This window comes from Telopea speciosissima, chromosome 4 (assembly GCF_018873765.1).
Source record: "Telopea speciosissima isolate NSW1024214 ecotype Mountain lineage chromosome 4, Tspe_v1, whole genome shotgun sequence".
Lineage (NCBI taxonomy): Eukaryota > Viridiplantae > Streptophyta > Magnoliopsida > Proteales > Proteaceae > Telopea > Telopea speciosissima.
In genome coordinates this window covers 11,863,323-11,881,922 of record NC_057919.1, presented here as the reverse complement: position 1 = coordinate 11,881,922, position 18,600 = coordinate 11,863,323, and the positions used below count along the sequence as shown (strand labels likewise).

The window sequence follows — 18,600 nt, the reverse complement described above, 5'->3', positions numbered from 1 at the left end:
CACCAAAATATCTCTCTTTGAGAGAGAGAGAGATTGATTTTGGTGGAAATTGAACAATACATGTATATGATGACAAGTACCTACGTGTACCCCAATCATTTTCCCATTTCTAGCCCTCAACGCTTCTCTCTTGTTTGGAATCTTTCGTAAGATTCTGGCCCCTTCCACTTTCATTGCTTCTTTCTGACTTCACCCGCTCTTTTTTTAATGGGGGATTTTTTGTGTAATCATGTATGATTACATGGGATCATGATTACAAATACAAACTATTAATAAATTCAATAAAGGAGAGACTTGGTGTCAATCCTTTTGATTTAGTGTTTCTCAATGTGATTATCGGTTAGTCTTTTTTTTCTTTCTCAATAAACAAAAGACTAAGTTTCTCTTCACCCATAGAGGACGGTTCACCCACCATCCTGTGGTTCATAAACCCCTTTTAAGGTTTTTGTATGTTTCAAAATACCCTCCCATATTCTTTTCCACCCTCTCTTGCCCCACGGTGAATGAGATCCTATACCAACACAGATCTTCTATCGCGCGCTGCCCTGTCCTGCCTGTGTTGCGCAGACACAGGGTCACGCGCAATGACTACCTTACCCCGCTCAGACAAGGCACTCGGGCAAGGGTAAGATGGTCAATGTGCACTGTCTTGTGTCTGCGTAGCACGATAGGATGGGCAGCCTGCGCTGTAGAAGATCTGGATCCCATTCGCCGTGGGTGGAGGGAAACTCGGTCCATAAACAAATAAAAATAATTCAAAAGGACTGGATGTAGTGAGCTTTTAGTCCCACATGGATCAGATTGTATGTGGCTGCTGGGTTTATGACTTTGGGAAATATCTCAACAAAGGAACCGCCACGGATCTAAACTTTACTTCCTTTGTACCGAAATGCAACCATGTATTATGTAGTACGAAGTGTATGGGTTGGATCCTGGTCCTCTATTGCGGAGCTGCTCGACAGAGCCTAAAATAATCTAAGATTGAGTTGAGACTTGGGAGATCAAAAACAAATAAACAACTTTTTTTATATGAGAGAGAGAGAGATTGATTTTAGTGGAAGTTGAACAATATATATACATGATGACAATTACCTACGCGTACCCCAATCGTTTTCCCATGTCTAGCCCTCAATGCTTCTCTATTGTTTGGGATCTTTCGTAAGATTTTGGCCCCTTTCTTTTATTTTATGGAATTCTCTACGTATAGCCATGCATGGTTACATGGAGTTGTAACTATCACTTTCATTGCTTCTCTTTCACTCAACCCCGCTCTTTATGTTTAGGGAGATTTTTTGTGTAATCATGTATGGTTACATGGGTTCATAATTATTTGGTGCATCAAATAAGACAAAAGATAATACATAGATTTTTAATTCAATATGTAATACTATTTCTATGTCCTACCAGTAGAAGAAGACTGCCCCTTATATGTGGAGTGTAAATATTTGATATAATTCGAGCCTCGCAAAGAGCAAAATCCTTATTTTGTACACTAAACAAATACTAAATATTCATAATTTCAACAAAGAAAGAGACTGAATTGGTGTTAATCCTTTTGATTTTGTGATCATCAATGAGATTGTTGGGTAGTCTTTTTCTTCTTTGTTAATAAACAAATTACCCCCAGATACATTTGGAACTCTATGAGAAATTTTGTTTTGTCCGTTTTGCCCTATAAATTAATTTTCATTATCAAACTGTCTATAATCATCAACAATTCATTCATGGAATCAGTAAATTACATTCAAATTCAAGTTGACTTGCACACATCTAACGGCTGAAATTATGCTCAATGGATGCACATTAGAGCTAATTGAAGTTGTTAGAGGTACTAGAGTTCCATGGTTCGGAGATGCTCAAAGGGAGATAATTATTCGAATGTGATTGACAAAATTACGATGTAGTGAGTTTTTAGTCCCACAACGATTGGATTGTATGTGGTTGCTAGGTTTATGATTCTGGGAAAGATCTCAACAAAGGAACCGCCACGGATCTAAACTTTACTTTCTTTGTATCCAAATGCAACCATGTATATATTCTAGCAAACATGCACGTGGAGTAAAGATCCGGCTTATATATAATGCTACTTTATAACTATAAATACATAGGAGTTCATTACAATTTTATGAATTTCTCTATGGCTTCTTTGCAACCAAACATAGCCTATTTAAATTATGTAATTCACACCGAAGCGTGAGGAAGGGCTTTGGCGTGCTTCACGCTTTTTGGCAAGTTGCTTGTGAGAAGGTGGTGAGGAAATCATAACGGAACTCTTTCGCTTGGAAATGCTGACGTGGTATGACCTTCGTGTAAATATAAAACGCCACACAAGCTATAGCTGGGCCCACCCAGAAAATCCAGTGTCTGTCCCACAGGAGTCCTCCTCTAACAATCGCCGGTCCAAGACACCGTGCAGGATTCATCCCTACACCAGCGTACCCCTTCTTCGTCGTCAGCGTCACCGACACAAACACCAATACCCCCACAACGATGCCGATGCTTGAAAACACGCTGACAGGCCCACGGGCCTGGGCTTGGCGATGATCAAATGCGACCCATACGCAGCAGAAAAGTAACACGAACGTGCATATGATCTCAAGCCAAAGCGCTGGGCCCGTCTCAATGCCTATTAAGGTGGGCCCATTTGGGCCTTCGGTGCTGACGGTGAGGGTGCAGCCTGCAAGCGCGAAGGCACTCTGGATATCGCTGTCTATCACGACCTTCAGTGCCAAGGCGCCTAGCACGGCACCGATGCATTGGGCAAAAACGTAAATGGCAGCACGACACATAGAGATGAGGCCAACAAGTGCGGCGGAGAAGGAGATGATAGGGTTGAGGTGACCACCGGAGACGGGGGCGGTGGCGAGAACCAGAATTGTGACGATAAGGGCGATGAAGACGGGCTCTACGAGGTTCGGTGTTGCCGTCTTGGTCTCGTAGGAGGCGATGTAGATTGTGTCTAGTGCAAAAACTAAGGTGGCCGTTCCCAGAAGTTCTCCTATAGAAGCTCGCCACGTCTGTATATATAAATAATAAGAATTTATTCAGTTTATTACACAGAGTGAAGATATGAAAGACTATTCTTCTTCTTCTTCTTCTTCTTCTTCACTTAGCAGTTGCACCTACCTGCAAGGAATAGAACTCGTCCAATCCCAACCTTTCACTCATGGTGGTAGGCTCTTGGGTTTTCTCATAATCGCCGATCTTATGGTCTTCAAAGCTGTAAAGACCCATAAAGAGAAATTCTTTTCAAAAATCTCAAAAAAAACAAAAAAACAAAAACAAAAACAAAAAAAAAAAAAGAAGGAAGAAAAAGAAGGAAAGCCCAAGCCAAGCGAGGAGTTAAGTATCTACTTGCCTTGGTTTAGAAGAGAAAGGTAGGACTTGGACTTTGTGGTAGAGACTCTCTTCATCATTCGCAAACCCTGCATTTGCTGCCATATTTTAATAAAGTGTTCTAGCTTTCTTGAGTTCAGTGTTTGTGTGTGTGTGCTTGCGGGGTTAATATAGGGACTTGAGAGCAGAAACTGATTGGACGATGGAAATACAGATAAGATACTGGTTTGGAAGCAAGGATTCTGCATGGAGTAGTCTGACCTCACTCTTTAATAAGGATCCAAAATGTTCCTTTCTTGGTAAGACTTAAAAGAGATGGAAAAACCATTTTAGACAATTAATTATGGGGGAAAAGGATCTATATGTTGTCCTTTATATTGGCATTTTACGTTAAATATTAAAAGTGGACAATTTTTAATAGGGAAAAAGAACTCTAACCGGGAGTGTGAGATATATATGCCAGCAATCCCATGAGTCTATCTCTCTCTTCCCACATGAAAAGACAGCTTTGCCCCCTTGTTTTAAGTAGGAGAGAGATAGACACATGGGAGTTCTGCGTAGGCCACACTCCCGAGCAAAAAACTACTTCCCTATTTAATAAGAAGAGAGAAGGGGTCCTAAATGTTTAATGGGGAGAGAGAGAGAGAGAGAGGGAAGCTGGGCTAGCGACTCTGAGGGGGAAGTCTGGCAACGTGTACTTCCTTCTCCCTAAATTTGGGCTGGAGCTCATCAATTAGTGGGTGTCAATCAGATTCGTCAATGGGGGGGGGGATTTTTTTCATGTTCGGTTCCTTGACCGATGCGGTTCCTTAGTACCTCTCACAAGAGGAGGGTGGACTCCACCCGGGTAGAGTGTTCGGTCAGGTGCCCTGGGTGGGTCCCACCCCCTCTTGTGAGAGGAACTAGAGAATCGTAGACGATATAAATCCAATTGGGGGGGGGGGGGGTGTTGGGAGAAGAGAAAGTGTAAACGGAGAGATAGAGAAAGACAATGTTGGAGTAGCCCAAGGTTTAAAGTATCCTTTCGTATCCGTCAATAATAATTGACACGTGTAACGATACGATACAGTATCAATACGATACGCAAAAAAAAAATGGTATTAGTATGTGTAAGAAACCTCATCATTTATTATATAATCAATTGAATGCGCTTGTTTTGTCATACTTTGTTCTCTTTTTTCATAGTTATTTACAATGTTTTATGCTTCAAAACTATCTTTTGTATATATCGTAAGTATTTTCATACATTTCTTGACCATTTTCATGTCTCTTTAACGTATCTTGTGTCTCTTCGATATAATACGATACATCTCTTAAAATCACCTTTCTGATACGATACCCGATACTTATACTTAAATTTTTTTTTGGCATAACCTACACTATCAGCGTATAAAATCTTTTCTCCGTAAATTATATACCTCTAATATGGATATTGGAAGTTAGAACCTTTAGAATAAACCTGCACTTCATGCTATCAGTTTCAATATGCAATCCTTGTTGGGTATTCTCAATATATCCACTTGATCAATCATTAGTTGGCTGATGTGGTCCAATTGACACATCACCATTAAAGAAGTTGCTAAAAAAGGTGGTTAAGTTACCTATCATATTAGGTAACTACCCTAATGATGGAAGTTACAATAAGACAGGGACAAGTAAGGGATTTTAATCCTCTTCGATTCCTAAAGTGTGACAGTGTTAGGTGGAGATGTTGACACTTGGCAGTTGTCGCATTCAACGGTCCGAACTCATTGATATGGATCATTGGATACAGCAACTGCCAAGTGTCAACATCTCCACCTATCTCTGCCGCACTGCCACACTTTAAGGAATTGGAGAAGATTATTTTCCATACGTAAGAGGGTTCTTAACACAATATCGCCATCAACATTATGTATGTCAGAGAGATAGAAGAACTAGAAGACACCACTTCTTGTTGTCTTGACGGACAGATCATTGTTAGCGACGTTGTAACAGGCCCAGACTTGAATAGGCATTGCATTCCATTTTGATGGGCCGGGCTAGTTGACGGGACCTTGGTAGAAAAAAACATTACAATGTAGAGCTAATTGTTATAAAATTGCCCCAGCAAGTAGTGATAATTTTATCCATATTGGAAATAATTAGAAACCCATGAGTTGAAGATATAAGAGTGTCTTACATTCTAATGCAAAAAACCCAGGAGTAGGAGGCATAAGAGTAAGAATTTACAATCGATTCTATCAGATTGATCTATATCAATACAAATTTAGATAAGAGACATCGGTCTTGGACTGATTGTTGGGACCACTGGTAGTGGTGGTGCCTGAGGTGTGTCCCCTTTTGTCTATAGCAAGTAAGGTCTTTTTTGAAATAAGTGTTGGTCTTTCGTGGACCCCTCCTAGCCCCTTCTGAGTTAAATTAAACTGTTAATGATTCTTTGGATGTTGGAAAACTCTTTTTAATACTTTTTAATGGTATAAATTTTGAAACTAACTTGGGCAAAAGTGGACTGAAAAATCCTTTCTTCACATTGGGCTATATAAAATAAGTGCAAGAGATCGTTGCTTGGTTGTATTGTCCCCGTATTGGCGTCGGGGCCAATGAGAGTACACACAAAGGCATCAACATAAATGAGATTTTTGATTCACGAGGGTAGTATAGTCATTTTATGTGCTCCTGTGTCAAGGCACAGGGGCCACACGACTAAGAAATATTTTTTTTTCTATAAAATTATGAATCGAGTTTCCCATTTATCAGATTGATCTATATCAATACAAATTTAGATAAGAGACATCGGTCTTGGATTGATTGTTAGGACCACTAGAAGTAGCGGTGCCTCCGGTATGTCCCCTATTGCCTATAGCAAGTAAGGTCTTTTTTAAAATAAGTGTTGGTCTTTCGTGACCCCCTCCTGGCCCCTTCTAAGTTAGGTTAAACCGTAATGATTCTTCGGATGTTGGAAAACTATTTTTAATAGTATAAATTTTGAAACCAACTTGGGAAAAAGTGGATTGAAAAATCCTTTCTTCACATTGGGCTATATAAAATAAGGGCAAGAGATCGTAAGAGGTCGTTGCTTGGTCGTGTGGTCCTTGTATTGGCGTCGGGGACAATAAGAATACGCACAAAGGCATCAACATAAATGGGATTTTTGATTCACGAGGGCGGTGTGGTCATTTTATGTGCTCCTGTGTCAAGGCACAGGGGCCACATGACTAAGAAATGTTTTTTTTCCTATAAAATAATGGATCGAGTTTCCCATTTATCAGATTGATCTATATCAATACAAATTTAGATAAGAGACATCGGTCTTGGACTGATTGTTCGGATTACTTGAAGTAGCGGTGCCTCCGGTATGTCCCTTATTGTCTATAGCAAATAAGGTTTTTTTTAAAATAAGTCTTGGTCTTTTGTGGCCCCCTCCTGGCCCCTTCTAAGTTAGGTTAAACCGTAATGATTCTTCGGATGTTGGAAAACTATTTTTAATAGTATAAATTTTGAAACCAACTAGGGAAAAAGTGGATTGAAAAATCCTTTCTTCACACTGGGCTATATAAAATAAGGGCAAGAGATCGTAAGAGGTCGTTGCTTGGTCGTGTGGTCCTTGTATTGACGTCGGGGACAATAAGAATACGCACAATGGCATCAACATAAATGGGATTTTTGATTCACGAGGGTGGTGTGGTCATTTTATGTGCTCTTGTGTCAAGGCACAGGGGCCACATGACTAAGAAATGTTTTTTTTCCTATAAAATAATGGATCGAGTTTCCCTGCATCCATGGTGAATGAGATCCCATTCATTGCGGGACATGAAAAGGTGGGAGGTGATATCGAGAGGGTATATTGGGAACATACTAAAATCCTATAGGGGTTTGTGAACCCTAGGATGGTGGGTGAAACGTTCTCTTTGAGTGGAGGGAAACTTATTCCTAAAACAATTGTCTTAGTAACTTTTTTTAGCAAATCATTTTCAAATACATGGGTTCATCAAAAGTTTAGATGTTCATACCTTCTTTTAATTGCCCCTTGTTTTATTTAAAAAAAATATAAAAAAATATTTAAAATTAAATTAAAGATAATATATCATTATGTCATTATCAAAAGGTGTCATGCAAATCTTTAGAATATGCATATGAAATGACACCTTGAAGCTTGAGCGGTGCCAATTAGAAAACAAAAGAATTTTATAAACCAAACCCTAAGATGGGGGCTGGGCTGCGCCTTCGTAGTGCGGTGAAAGAAAATTTTGTCCACATAAAAATAATCTCATTTTAAACTTAAACGAGAGTGTAAGTGATGTAGATAAGGACAAACAAAAGGGATAAGAAAAATGTGTTATAATAAACTTGGTTACACAAACAGATTTATCCTTTATATATAAAGGATTGCTAAACTTAGAAATAAAAGAAATTCATTACAATAGATAAATTTTAATTAAAACCATTTGCATCCTAATGGCGGCATGCCTCCTCATGCTTTGGCGGAATCTTGTGAGAAGAAAGTCTCACTTGGTATAATCTTAGTGTAAACATAAAACGCCAAAGAAGCAATAAATGGGCCCACCCAGAAGACCCAGTGCCTGTCCCACAGTAACCCACCTCTAACAATTGCTGGTCCAATACAACGTGCAGGGTTCAACCCTGCACCAGCATATCCTTTAACCATCGTCACCGTCGATGTCACATAAATCATCAATCCCACCACGATTCCAATGACCGAAAACATAAACACTGGTTTAGGAGCCAATTTTCCGCTTTGATTGAATCCGATACCGCAGGCGGCGAAAATCATCACGAAATTCGATAGGGTCTCAAGAGAAAGTGCTTGATATGTGTCAATTCCTACAATAGTGGGCCCCCCATTTGGGCCTTGTGTGATGACACTGAGGGCGCAACCTCCAAGAGCGAAGTTATTATCGATTTCGCTACTGATCACGGATTTGAGTGCTAGGGCGCCGAGCACGGCACCTATGCATTCTGCTACAATGTAAAGGAAAGCTCGAGACATAGAGATGAGACCCACAAATGCGGCAGACAAGGCAATTGCAGGGTTGAGGAAACCACCGGAGACTGGAAAGACGGCGAGCAGCATAATTGCGAATGTGACGGCAGCGAGGACCGACATTACGAGGATTGGTGATTCTTTGTTGGTCTCTAAGGTCCCGATCGCGATCGTGCCCATTGTAAAAACCAAAGCAGTCATGCCCAGAAGCTCTGCAAAGGATGCTCGCCATGCCTGATGCATATATATAAATACATGTATACATTTAATCAGTAATTAAGATGGTCATTTCGCACTCCTCTGTGTCTCAGTATAAGAATCAGATCAGCTCCGTGTTAAATTCTTCTCCCCGACCTGTAGGTAACCAATCCATCCATGTCAGACCATACATAAGATGTGGTCCCTACACCTCATGAACGGTGTGAGATGGATTGTGATGATTACCTATAAGGGAGAGGATGCAAATTCACACGCTCATCATATCCCCCATACAAAAACCATTAACCCTTTAATAATAATGTCACAAAATCGATCACATTCTTCTTTTTCTCCACATAGCTATTTTTGCACACCTACCTCTAAGGAAGTGAACTCTTCCAATCCCAACTTTTCACTCCAGGTGGTACAAGGTTGTTTCTTCTTCTCATCGTCTCCACTCTTATAGTCATCAAACCTGCAAAGACAAGGCCCATTAACTTTGAAAAAGAAGAAGAAGAAATGATCCTTCTCCACTGGGAATTGAAGCACAAAAAAGCCAAGCCAAACACAAAATACTAGAAACAAAGCTAGAGAAGTATATACACTTGCCTTGGTGTAGAAAGGAGAGGTTGGACTCTTCTAGAAACGTGTTGGGACATCTGGAGACTCTCTTCGTCTATCACAACCACCGTACTTGCTTCCGCCATCGATCTTTCAATGAATCCCTCCAACTTTCTTTACCACACTGTGTGTGTTAGTTCCTGGGTGGTATCTCTCTTTAGCAAAGATGGCCATATATATATATATATATAGAACATATACGTGCAGAGGATAAAGTTTAATCAAGGAAATTTTAGGGTAGTCTTTATTTACTATGTTGTGTGTTAGTTTTCTTCCTTCTACCCAAAAAAAACAAAAAATTGTGTTAGTTTTCGGGTGTTATTTGTTTTTTTTCTCTCTTCTTACCAAAAATAAAAAAAAAATTTGTTTTTTTCTCTCTTATATATATAACTAGAACATATACGTGCAGAGGATGAATTTGAACTCATCTAATATTTAATCTTCAAGTTTAGTCAAGGAAATTCTTATATAAATATAAATATATTTATATATCATACTAAGTATATCAGTGTACCTCTTATTCATTATTTTTTTCCTATTTTTTTTTTATTATTATTCTTCTCATATCATTTGTACCTTTATATTTATTTATTTCCTTAAACTATAATATTTTTCTTTATTTTTTATACAAATACCATATTCTTCAAATCTTACATGAGATTCTTTCTTAGTCAATTACAGAATAAAAAATACCATATTTTTTCTTTCTAATTTTAGATTCTGTGTCTTATTTCTCTATTGCGGAAAGTCTTAAGCCCTTTAATATCTCCCACGATTCTTTCTCTCCCTAATTATTCTCTTTCTAACATTAGATTCTCTTTCTAATTTCTCAATTGCGGAAAATTTTAATCTCTCTGAATTCCCTCCCATGCATTCTCTCCCTCTGCTGATCACCATCACCACCGCCGCATTACCATATTATACATATAGGAAATCTATTAAATTATTTTGCTGAATCTCGCTTTAGGTAATAGTATCAACACATTAATTTGCCAGTTGTGAGATCTTCTTGAATATATCTGTGTTGACCTATTTTTTTTTTTCATCCACCCCATGAGTCTCCCTCTGTCCAAATGAAACCTAGTTCAGTTCAGTCCTATCCATGTAACATCTTATTTGATCTACTGTTCTTTCTCTGTCTGAGAGATGTGTTTTGTCAGATGTTGGCTGCTTATCACTCTAATCTCTCTCTCTCTCTCACCCTATCCTTAACTTTCCCTTCTATAGTCTCTCTTCGACTTAGTAATTGAAAGGTCTTGTAGCATAAGTTTGTTTTCATCATTTACATTCCCACATAAGATTAGGAGACTAACCTCAAGACCAAAATCTTAGATTGGGAACTAGATGGATAGAGTTTTCTTACTCATTAGGCCAAAAAAAAAAAACAAGAAAACTGCAAAAGAATGTAGCTTCAAAATCAGTAAAACAAATATATGGCATTTATGAAGCAGAAGTTTCATTAAAGGGTGTCAAAATCAAACTGAAATCGAATCGAACCATTTAAATCGAAACCGTGAAACCATTTAATAAATTGTTCGGTTATGGTTTCAAAATTGAGACCATTTAATTAAACGGTTTAAACCAAACCATTTTAACACTCTAAAATGTGCCAAAATTCAAATAAAAAATGTTTATCGAAACTGAGCTGAACCGTTTAAAATCGAAACCGTGAAACCGTTTGATAAATGGTTCGATTATGGTTTCAAAATTGAGACCGTTTAATTAAACGGTTTAAACCGAATAGCACCGTTTAATCAAAACCGGACCATTTAACACCTTTAATTTCATTAACCCATCCCCTAATCTAGATGATCTAGTCAATGGCATGTGAGATCCGGTCAATTTCCACTTCTTGATTTTGGATACTATATATCCATACCGTGTGTTTTCATACTCTCTATCTATTTTATGTATCTTAATTGCTTGGCATTGGTTGTGCATGAATGAAAACCCTTGTTTTTACAACCTCCCCCAAACCACCCCCCCCCCCAAAAAAAAAAAAAAAAAAAAAACCAAAAAACCAAAAACTCCACCAATTTTTGTTTAACTTTCTTTCTCATTTTAGGATTCCTCCTCCCAAGGCATGATAGAATTCAAAGAGATTATTACAACCTCCATTACTCATCTCATTAACAGAAATTGGACGTAAGCATGCTATTATTAATAGCTTTTAAAGGATTGCAACCTGGAATTAGTGTGGAAAAATGAGGAGTTTGTACAAAGATACACACAATTTGACAGCCCAATATGTGATAGGGACTAAGCACAATCTCTCTCTCTCTCTCTCTCCCTCTCTGCTCTATCTCCCTTGTATTTCATTTTTTGAAAACCTAACATTTGCCATTTTGTTACAGAATAGCAAATACTTTTTTTTTTTTTTTGACTCACTGCTTCTCCTCATAGGTCTTCTTATACTCATTCAGAATTCGATGTAGCTCATCTCTGCCACCCAAAATTCGTTCTCTGTCATTGCTATCCACCACAAAAATAAGCCCTTGAGTGTTTTTTGCAATAGCTGCTGAAAAAGAATTTAGTATTATTACATGTTTAAAGATTTCTGGTCCACAAGTGGAAATATGTAAATGGTATGCAATAGCCTTTTAATATTGGTCTTAATGGGTGAGGTGTTACTTTATAGATGATATTGAGGCAGCAGCACCCTTTCATGTTTGTTCCTAATTGCACCTTAGATATATAAGCTATTGAAAACAAAATACTGCACTTTCTTATTAACTAAATGTGTGGATTTTCTAATGGAAGTTTTTGTGTAAAACATGTCTCAGGGGTTTCAGCTGAATATGGCAAACTCTGTGACATGCCCAAAGTTTGACAGTAATCCAATGGCCAGACTCATAGATATGTAGGTTTCCTATTGGAATTATGAAACTTGAAACCCAAACAACAGTGAGATTAGATGGCAATAGGCCCAGCTTAACATGTGTTAGAGACGTTGTACAGGCCCAGACTTTAATGGGCTTTGCATTCCATTTTGATGGGCCGGGCTAGTTGACAGGACCTCGGTGGAAAAAAAAAATTACAACGTAGAGCATGTATTGATACTTTTACCCTATTAGAAATAAGGGCAGATGTTCTCTGTGCCGTAGTGCAGCCTGCGCCCAGACACATGGGCCTGCCATTCAGGGGGCAGGGTGGTAATTTATCCCACCCCCATGTGTCTAGGCGTAGCTTGCGCCCCAGGCACAGAGAACATTTGGCCTAGAAATAATTAGAAACCTCTGGAGTTGGAGACATAGGAGTGTAGGAATTTACCCAAAAAAAAAAAAAAAGATATATATCAAGACAAATTTAGATAAGGGACATTGATCTTGGACTGATGGTTGGGACCATGTTGATCTTGAGTTTGAGACCCCTCCTCCCCTATTGTATTGCCTACAACAAGTCAGGTCTTTTTTGGAATAAGTGTTGGTCTTTTTTGGGCCCCTGTTGGCCCCTTCCTAAGTCTGTCCGTAGTGGGTAGGGGTGTCAATGGGCCGGGCTGGGTCTGGCTTGCCCTAAACCCTATCCCAACCCTAGGAGCCTTAACCTAAACCCAAGCCCAGCCTGGCCCTGCCAGGCCCAAGCATATCCTCAACCCAGCCCGACCCTGGCAGGGTTTTCCCAAGCTCGGCCCTGATTGACCCTGAATATCTTGACCCATTGAGTTCTGGTACAAATAAAGCCCAATCACAGCCCATTTAACAGAGCCAGGCTATAAAAAAGCGAAATTCTTGGTAAAGAGGTTTTTTCAAAACTTAGACCAAAGACCACTTGGTCACAATAAAGCAAGCTTTACCTTTGCATCAAAGCATATTCTCTATATGCTTTATAAATATATTATATAATACATGGTCGGGCTGGCTCTGAAAGGGTTGAGGCCTCAACCCTGGCCCGGCCCGACCCTGTTAGGGCCATGCAAATATCAAACCCAGCCCAACCCTTGCTTATCCCTAGGCCCGACCCAGCCATGTCCAGGCTTAGTGCTGGTTTGGGTGGGCTCGGCCTGCCCGAGTTTTTTTGACACCCCTACTGGTGGGTCACCCCTAGTGGGCTGAATTCTAGCGCACAACAAACAAGAATAAAGAAAAAAAGATAAAAGAGGTAGCCAACTCCTTTTGTCATCGTGGTCATTAGTACATTCATAAAGCGGCTCAAAGACTGACAGAATCGGCTCACCAAACAGCAACCAAATCGTAACCATATTCCTTGATTTTGGAAAGGCAGCATCACTGGCGGCTAAGGCAAGAGTTAGGTTAAACCGTTCATGATTCTTCCGATTTTGGAAAACTATTTTTAATCATACCCAAAAAACAAAAAGGGTTTTTTTATAAATGCCCCCCTGAAAATGCCCATTTGTCCAAATGCACCCTTACAATTTTTCAAATTGCAAACTCTCCCTACTTTCAAAACACTGTAACACTTTGGTCCAGTCCATTAGTCTGGAACATTATGTTCAAACAGTTGGATTTTTTTATCATTATGCCCTTGATATGGTAGAATGACCAAATTGCCTTCATTAACCTGCAACTCATCTTCCAAACCCTAGTGGCGAAGTTCACAGAAAGCCTTTTAATGATGTCGAAGTTTGGGGATTCTGAGTTCTCCTGGCATTTTCAGGGGGGCATTTGTAAAACCCCCCCCCCAAAAAAAAAAACTATTTTAATACTTTTCAATAGTATAAAATTTTGAAACCAGGTTGCGCAAAAGTGGATTGAAAAATCCTTTCTTCACATTTGGCTATATAAAATAAGGGCAAGAGATCGTTGGATTGGTTGTGTGGCCTTGCATTACTGTCGGGGCCAATGAGAGCGTGCATAGGGGTATCAGCATAAATGGGATTAATGATTCATAAGGGCGGGCTGATCATTTTGTGTGTTCCTATGTCTAGGCATAGGGGCCATACAACTAAGAAACGTTCTTTTTCCCATTGCCTTAGTAACTTTTTTTAACAAATCAATTTCAAATACAAGGGTTCACAAAAAGTTTAGAACGTGATACCATCTTTTAATTGTCCCTTGTCTTATTTTCAAATAATTTTTAAGATAAGAGTATAAAAGAGTTTTCAAAAATAAGTTGAATATGACACATTATTGTGTCATTATCAAAAGGCTTCATTGTCATACATATTTTTGGAGTATGCGTGTGAAATGACACTATTATTACCCTTCATTGAAAAAATAATGTATATCATACTAAAACGACAAAAAAAAAAGAAAAGGTTATTGATTATTTTACCAATTTGGATCCTCTACTGCCGAGCTGCCTCGTCCTGCCGTGCTGCGCAGACAGCAAGGCTGTCCTTTCTTGAGGGGCATGTCATGTTTTGTTTTGCATAAGGATGTGGACTGAATAATTCGTCAGTGGTGGAGGCCTTGGCAATGAGAAAAGCCTTGAAAGCCTTGATGTATGCACAGGACTATGCATTTCACCACATTTGCGTAGAAAGTGATAATCTTATGGTGATCGATATCTTACGAGAGAAAGATCACTTTTCGGTCAATCCTTTTTATCCATCCTTTTGAAAGGACCGACTGGCTGGGTGCGTGTTCACACCCAATTGAGAATGAATAATGGGATTGTTTGAAAGCCCCTAGGGTTTGTCTTGGAAACATGGTTTGTAATCTCGGATCAGATCGACTGATATTGGTTGGATTGGATTAGTATTGGTCGTAGCCGATCCCGATATTAGAGTGGTCATGACATGTTCTGTGAATCGGTACCTAGATCGAATAACCCATTTGAATTGGGCGATCCGATCCGATGCGCATGACTTGCAAAGAAGGTTTTAAAACCCATATTTTTACCTTCGTTCTTCGTCCCGAGCCTTTCAAATCATGGTTCACAGATTTGGGAGACTCAAATCTACGAGAAAAAGAGAGAGGATCTTACCCTTTTTGAATGGGGAATCGAGTAAGGGAATATTTTATTCCATGTAATCATAGATCTCCTTAGGGCAGTTAGGGTTTTAAAACCCAAATTTTCCAATTCTTCTTAGTCCTAGCCTTTCACGCCTTGATTTAGAGATTTGGGAACTTCAAATGCGCGAGATAAAAGGGAGAGATCTTACTCTTTTTTTTATTAGGAATTAAATTTGGATTTCTTTTAGATAATGGCAGTAGTGGGTGAGGTTGAGGAGATAGAAAAGATAAGATCAACACAAAAATAAGGATTAGATGAGCTCAACAGAAAATTAGGGATTAGGGAAGCTGTAAAAACAGTGATTACCATTTTTTTAGAATTTTTTTTTTTAATCATTTATCATATATGAAAAATGTTCATCATTTGTTAGTACAATAAAAGTGAGAGGGACTTAAAGGTTAGGATAATGGGATATTCTTATTGACATTCCCTCCTCAAGATGTTAAATAATTTGTAATTTTATCTCTTTGTCTTTTTAGTATGATATAAATTTTTTTATTCTAATGAGAGTAATAGTATCATTTTATATGTGTACTTGAAAAATATGCATGATAATAACACAATAATATGATATTCTCAAATTATTTTTGAAAACTCTCTTATACCCCTATTTTAAAGAACTTTTGAGAAAAAGACAAAAGACAAATAAAAAAAGGTGTCAAATTCTAAGTACACCTATTTTAAGGAACCAAAATGCTTCCTTCTACAAGCTTTTGTCTTCATCCAAATTCGGCAGGATGCAATATCGGAATCACCATCTCTAATCAACCCAAGAAATTTGTAAAATGGACGAAATTTTTATTTTGACCACAGAATCCATTGTGATGGGCTAGGGAGAGTAAGGGGGTGTTTTGGAAACAAACGAAAATCATATAGGGATTTGTGAACCCTAGGATGGGGGATGAACTTTCATCGCGTGAAAAAATATAAAAATAACTTTATTTAAAAGAAAATGTAAGTGATGTAGATATATATGGGCAAAGAAAAGAGATTAGAAAAATCTATTATAATAAACTTGGTTATACAAACAGATTTATCCTTTACATATAAAGGATTGTTGAACTTAGAAATAAATAGAAATTCATTACAAATTGATGAATTTTAATAAACCATTTCTATCATCCTAATATGTTATACACATAGTTTACCAAAAAAAAAAATGTTATACACATTTTCGATGACATGGTCAAATTATATATGAATGGCAGGATGCCTCATGCTTCGGTGGTGCATGAAGGAATCTTAACGGCCGAGTCTTGCCGAGTCTTGTGGGAAGAAAGTCTCAGTTGGTATGACCATGGTGTAAACATAAAACCCTAAAGCAGCTATAGCTGGGCCCACCCAGAAGATCCAGTGCCTGTCCCACAGTAGCCCACCTCTAACAATTGCTGGTCCAATACACCGTGCAGGGTTCATCCCTGCACCAGCATACCCTTGAACCGTCGTCACCGTGGATGTCACATAAGTCATCAACCCCACCATGGTTCCGATGATTGAAAACATAAAGACTGGCTTGGGACCCAATATTCCACTACGATTGAATCCTATACCGCAGGCGGCGAAAATGACCACGAACGTCCCTAGGATCTCAAGACAAAGCGCTTGATCCGTTCCGATTCCTACAGTAATGGGCCCATTTGGGCCCTGTGTGACGACACTGAGGGTGCAACCTCCAAGCGCGAAGTTATCATCGATTTCCCTGCTGATGACGGCCTTGAATGCTAGGGCGCCGAGCACGGCACCAATGCTTTGGGCTACAATGTAAAGGAAAGCTCGAGACATTGAGATGAGGCCCAGAAGTCCGGCAGTGAAGGAGATTACAGGGTTGAGGTGACCACCAGAGACTGGGAAGACGGCGAGAAGCATAATAGAGAGGGTGGCGGCCATGAGGAAGGACATTACGAGGATTGGTGATTCTTTTTCGGTCTCTAAGGTTCCAACGACGATCGTGTCCATTGCAAAAATCAAAGCGATCATGCCCAGAAACTCTGCAAACGATGCTTGCCACGTCTGATATATATATGTGTGTGTATAAATTTAGTCAGTTTAATTTGAATGAGAATAAGAATGATGCATTAGTAACAGTGAGCGGGGAAGATTCTCTCCAAGTACAGTGTATGGAAGTATCAACACGTGAACGCAGATCATGTCCTTGTACAAGTACACCATCCAAGGCCCTCGAGGACTAGTAACAGGCCACAAAAGGAGTGGATTCCATGCGACATGCCATAGAGGGCCTTGGATGGTACTTATACAAGGACATGATATGGTCTCCGAGTTGGGTTCTTCTGCCCTGCAAGTAAACATTCCATCCAATCCCACACCATCCATGCTCATGAACGATGTGAGATGAGTTGGGGTGGTTACCTGTAGGGAAGGGGATCCCAAGTCTCACTCCCCTTGAGCGTGGCCCTCTTGCACGAATGAGGCTAATGGGAGTGTCCAGAAACCTCACTAGGGCAAACATTTTCACTTTTCATGAGGTAATACATTCATTTTGCACTACTTTGTGTCTAGGTGTAGGGATCAACTCTGAGTTGGGTTCCTCTCCCCTATAGGTACACGCCCCAACCCGTCTCACACCGTCCATAGGATGTGGTATCCACACCTCATGAACGGTATCAGATGCGTTGGGGGTGTTTACCTACAAGGAAGGGGATCCAAATTCTCAGGCTCCCCCGCCCCCACACACAAACCATTTTCCCTTAATAATAATGCTATTAGCAGTTTTTGCACTTACCCGCAAGGAAGTGAACTCTTCCAATCCCAACTTTTTACTCAAGATTTTCACGAAAAAATAAAACCTTTCACTCAAGGTGGTAGCAGGTTTTTTCTTCTTCTCAACATCTCCACTCTTAAAGTCTTCAAAGCTGCAAAGACAAGACCTTTTAACTTTGAAGGACAAGAAAGCCAAGCCAAACAAAAAAATACTAGGCACAACAAAGCCAAGACAAACACACAATACTAGAAACAAAGATAGAGAAGTATGTACTTGCCATGGTGTACAAAGAAGAGGTTGGACTCTGCTACCAACAAGTTGGGAAACCTGGAGACTCTCTTCGTCTATCACAACTACCGCATTTGCTTCCGCCATCGATCTTTGAATGAATCCCTCTAGCTTTCTTTACCACAATGTGTGTTAGTTCCTGGCCGGTCCTATTTGTTTTTTTTTTTAGTTCTCTCTTTAGCAAGGATGGCCACATATATATACGTGCAGAGGATGGATTTGAACTCATCAAATATTGGTCAAAGAAATTGTAGGGTAGTCTTCATTTGGGGGATGATTTATATAATTTTTCAACTTTCAAGAAATCCGTATCCGTACAAAAATTGAAAAAAAAAAAAAAGATTTGCTAAACATTGTCTTCTTCATGAGGTCATGATTATGTTTATGGATTCCGTGAAATTTAATTTAAACTCAAGTTTTATATTTAATTTTGAACTTATCACCTTAATTGTATAGAAATTTTCCAAGCTTGTTAACATGAACCCATATGTGATTGCCACATGAAAAATTGTGACCAAAGGCATTTTTCACAAACCCT

At 39.2% G+C, this 18,600-nt stretch overlaps 3 protein-coding genes across 3 annotated transcripts; all 3 read right to left on the bottom strand.

Annotated features, from left to right (window-relative positions):
* Positions 1 to 2,216: 2,216 nt before the first annotated feature.
* LOC122658972 (aquaporin-like) lies at positions 2,217 to 3,463 on the bottom strand. The gene is made up of 3 exons (XM_043854141.1): positions 3,359 to 3,463; positions 3,127 to 3,220; positions 2,217 to 3,017 (listed from the first exon to the last, which is right to left on the bottom strand). The coding sequence occupies exons 1-3, from the start codon at positions 3,439 to 3,441 to the stop codon at positions 2,217 to 2,219; spliced, it is 978 nt and encodes a 325-aa protein (XP_043710076.1). The 5' UTR covers positions 3,442 to 3,463.
* Positions 3,464 to 7,789: 4,326 nt separating this feature from the next.
* On the bottom strand, positions 7,790 to 8,443 carry LOC122658971 (probable aquaporin PIP2-6). The gene has a single exon (XM_043854140.1). It carries the CDS (start codon positions 8,441 to 8,443, stop codon positions 7,790 to 7,792), a length of 654 nt encoding a protein of 217 aa, XP_043710075.1.
* A 7,854-nt stretch (positions 8,444 to 16,297) lies between these two features.
* On the bottom strand, positions 16,298 to 18,149 carry LOC122658970 (probable aquaporin TIP3-1). The gene is made up of 3 exons (XM_043854139.1): positions 18,052 to 18,149; positions 17,796 to 17,925; positions 16,298 to 17,065 (listed from the first exon to the last, which is right to left on the bottom strand). Exons 1-3 carry the CDS (start codon positions 18,147 to 18,149, stop codon positions 16,298 to 16,300), a joined length of 996 nt encoding a protein of 331 aa, XP_043710074.1.
* Between the last annotated feature and the right edge of the window lie 451 nt (positions 18,150 to 18,600).